Below are 4,503 nucleotides of genomic sequence, written 5' to 3' on the forward strand. Positions count from 1 at the left end.
TTCTGCTTATTCAAGCAGCATCCGTAAGTCGTTTGAGATGAATCAAAGTGTCATCGTCAAAGGGAGCGTCGCGGCTGAAGATTGAGAATCGCGCGTTAGAGAGAGGGTAGAGCGTGGTCCCTCTGCAAAGGATCGGTAGGAGGGGAGGCGCGGATAGAGGCGATCGGCTCTCTCGGATCAGCTGTGAGAGCGGCGTGGCGCCGTGTGCCGCGGCTCTGATCCGCTGTCAGTTGCCCGAGCCCTGTGCTACGGTTAGGACCGCACATAATCGTCACCTATTGAACGACGACATACCGGAGCTAGCCACGGGCCATCGCGCCGTGTCGTCCTCAGCAACAAGCCCGTCTTTCAGTCCCCCTCGTTACGAGATCGGCAACGGACAAGCGATCGACGGAGTATCCGAGAGAGGCGAAAGGCCAGCGATCACACGGACAGCAACGATCGAGAGCGAATGTGATCAACCGTAATCCGACCTTTATTCGCGAGAGAGATAGCTTAGCGTGTCGTTTAACCGTTGTCGTCGTCGACTGAGCTGTCAATAAAAATTTTTCGAGCAAAGGGTCCTTCCTGTTTGCTCGTCGGAAATTGTCAGTTGCAGCGAGAAGGGCAGCGGGGCTCGATTCAAGGGCGTTGTTCTGGTGATTCTGATTTTCTTCTTTTGTGTCTCGTGGGGAAGTGAACATCGATCGGGCTTCGATCCTCGAAGAGTCCCCGCGGGTGGCGAACCCGGGGAGCTGCGAGCTGACGACGCGTCCAGGATGGTCTGGTAGAAGAGCGGACGAACTCCCTCGTGTTCGAGAAATGGCGTACGGCATATCGGTCGACGCGACCGTCACGAGCACGGTGCTTCTCCTGCTGGTAAGCCCCCGCGTATTGCTATTTTACGAGCGATTGAACCCTGAGAGGTCGATAGCGTTCACCGACCAGGGCGTAGTCGATGGCGGTGATAGGCTTTTCTCTCGTCGTCTGTTACTAACGTTTGTTGCTACTTAAAATATTATTTTATGAGGCTTCTAATAATCGGATGATAAATCATTTCTTTAAATTGGAGATCGACGGACGAAGTTAATAATATTGTAAAATTAAGTTATACCAATTCAGATGTCATATAGATTTAATTATTTGTAACTGTGATGCAGATATTGTAGAATTTAAAACGTTCTAGCGTGAATTATAACAAGATAAGAATGAAAAAGATAAAATGGCGCAAAGAAATAATCAATAATAAAGCAATGAAATAATCAATAATGATTATTTCATTGCTTTATTATTTTATTAAGAAAAAGATTTACATAATATCGATTATAAACGCGCCACGTTATCCCGGCTTTCGCAAAACTTGACGCGTGCACCTTCATATACGGAGTGGCATTCACATACGGAACGTGCCCGCGTCAACGTATGTACGCGGCTGGAGTCAAGGATACCGTCGTTATCTAGCCCGTGCTCGCTATACTTACATCGAGTATACCTGGCAAATACATACATATATACAATGCACGTAACTATCGCGGGCGAGTGCTACTTTCGTTATACAAGCGCAGAATGTTAACTTATCACGGTTCCTGCAAGCGATTATGCGCTTTTTCTTATGCAATGCAACATAAGATGATGAGACAAATGAGAAAATTTTGTGAGTCATACAATTTACAGGCGAGAAAAAAAGGAGAAGTGAGAGAGAGAATGCACGGAATTTACATACAAATTACATCAAAATGAACTTGATTCATATAATCAAAATGTCTGAATCTAAATTGAATTAGTCTTTATAAATAACTTATAATTGTATGTATAAATTATTTATAACTTAATAGATTTATAAATATAGAGATAATTTATAAAAGAAAAGTATATTAAAAGTTGATATTATAAATGAAATAATTATTTATTTAAGAAGGCAATTTTTTATTTGCATTAGACAAATTAATTCGTTTTGGTCAAAGAAATATTGGATAAAACAGATATAGAGAGAATGAGTTTTCAAGGACAACGAGAATTGAGATGTTCCTTCAAAAGAATTTGAAACAAGGATCGTATGTGAATTAAAACGCGAACAAACGCGTACACGTGTCGCCACTTGCGCGAGTACCGTGTTAATTTTTTGCACGAAGTAATCACGCGAGCTGAATGTAATTAGCGACTCCATTATGCCTTTCGAGATTAAAGGTAGCTCTAAAGAGAAGCACATTAATTACCCATTAAACCTTCTGACGGCATTAATCGCATAATTAGCTTCTTTTTTTTTAGAAAAGACGTCTAAAAGCGATACATTTAATAATAAGTATTTGGCCGCGTCTATTATTACAAATAATTTAATTTGGTCACTTGTAAATGACATACTTGCTTTTGAAAATTAAAAGAACAAGAGATTTAGATGCCCATTATTATTTTATGGTCGATTGAGATAAATTATGATATTCTTGAAATTAATATAAAATATTCGGATGGATTAACTTTGCAGTACTATGCAGTATTTTGCAGTAGAACTTCATCTTGTGTATTTAATTAAAATTTAATTAATATTCGACAGTTTTATCTGATCGTAAGGAATTGTAAGCTCGTTATCCATGATATTGTTCTTTTGATTGATTAATCGAGAGTATTTTTTTTCATTCTCATTTGCACTGACCTTTTAAGATGAACTCGAACTTTGTATGCTCGAATTGAAAGCGAGACATATTTAGTATAAATGTATTAATTATCGACAAATCGATGTATTCTGGCAGCGCCCAATTCAATTAATTAACACTCGCGGCCTTGTGACAATTACGGAATCGCAAAATGTAATCCGGTTCTCGGCAACTGGTTTATTCGCGCAAACTTCCTACGAGATAGGCGCGTGATGCTCCGATTGCAGAATTTTGCGATACACATGGAGCGCGGGATGCGTGTAATCGCGGTTTTTTTTCAGTGGCTGCCGTCGCTGAAAAATCGTGCGCGATAAAACAGAATTTATAGGTGCATAAAATAAAATTTGTTTGTCTGCAAAATGAGAGCAGCAGAATTCGGTCTGCGTGCGAATTATGGGCTCGTACAATTATACATAAAATAAATAATAAATTTATTAATTTTGCAATACATTTTGTAATATATATTATATGGATATTTAGTAAAATAATATATAATATAATGTAAAAATCGACTATTAAAATCGACATAGGGAATCACTTGCTAAATGAAGAACTTACAATAAATTTAACTTTGTGAACGTACGTAATCAATAAAGGCGTTTGCTTGTAAAATATTTTAATTTAAAGCTTATTTCTCAGTAGAAAATTAATTTGTGCGCTAGAGAATATATTGAGTGTTTTTATATAAAATTTAATTTTATGAGCTTAATAATTCTACCGTTTCTAATTATTTGATATGAGATTACTTAGATCACATGTATCGTACGCGCATAATTTTTAGACTAGATTACTGTGTGTGTTTCATATGAATTTACTTTTGTGCAGTAGTACATGTAAACGGGTGCACGTCTAAAAATTGCAAGTTTGAAATATAGTAAATTTATCTACGAACACTTGCGAAAAATAAATCACGCTCTAGCGCTTATGGGAGACTCACTCGACCAAGGCTAATAGTATCCAGTTAAGAACTGAAGAAAGGTCTTCTTGGAGACGGTTAGCCATCTCATTTAATATCACAGTTACGTATATAATCCTAGCACGAAGTGCACAAACGCGACGCGCCATTAAGATGCGACATCTTGTAAGGAACAAGGGATTCATTGCATAGAAAATGTCCTTTACTAAAAAATCATTTTAAGAAAAGAAATTTATTTTCTTATTCTATTTTCCAGGAGCTTACTCATATTACGGCTGCTGCTCCAAAATTTTTAGGAATTCATATAATATTTTTTATAAATCTTTTATATAAGTTACTTTATCCCATAAATAAGTGATTATATTAAATCCAACATCCACTGACATTATTTGGTTCTTAGAATTTTTTTTGTAAATCCTTCTTGTTAATTACTAATGAAGATATATACATGGATTAACAACATGAAACAATATCGAGTTCCGCCTTCTATATGCTACGCTTAATTAAGATACACGGAGCGAACTGGTAACAGACATGAGCGAAATCGTATTGATGACACTCTGGAATCCCAAAGTCGTTTATTAATTCGCAATGCTGACCGTAGTCTCCTTTAATTAGCGTGACCGTTAAAAAGACCCAAGGTAATCGGATAATAAGCGGTTTAAAAATCAATGCTACTTGTAAGACACGAGTGTTAACCGGGACCGGAAGTGATGAAAATCGGCGCAATAGCATCTCACGTGGTTTACTTAATTAGATACGCGTACCGGTTGGCCGAAACCGACGCAAGAACGGAAAGATACTGCGTTAACGTTCTCGTTAACGAAGCGTTAACGAGAGATGACCTACAAGATTGATTGATGATTCTGATAAATTATAAACATATATATATATATATATATATATATATATATATATGTGTGTGTTTTTGTCTTTTTTTTTCTATTTTTTTTTTTT

The 4,503-nt window shown here is 37.4% G+C and overlaps 1 protein-coding gene across 1 annotated transcript in view; it reads left to right on the forward strand.

Annotated features, from left to right (window-relative positions):
- The first annotated feature begins 261 nt into the window (after window positions 1-261).
- Window positions 262-4,503, forward strand: part of LOC115236077 — a 62,483-nt gene continuing 58,241 nt past the window's right edge. The window contains exon 1 of the mRNA XM_029808273.1: window positions 262-858. Within this exon, the coding sequence (XP_029664133.1) occupies window positions 802-858 (57 nt within the window). The 5' untranslated portion in view covers window positions 262-801. The remainder of the gene's footprint in view (window positions 859-4,503) is intronic.

Source organism: Formica exsecta, unplaced genomic scaffold, assembly GCF_003651465.1.
Source record: "Formica exsecta isolate Colony F162 unplaced genomic scaffold, ASM365146v1 scaffold243, whole genome shotgun sequence".
Taxonomy (NCBI): Eukaryota; Metazoa; Arthropoda; class Insecta; order Hymenoptera; family Formicidae; genus Formica; species Formica exsecta.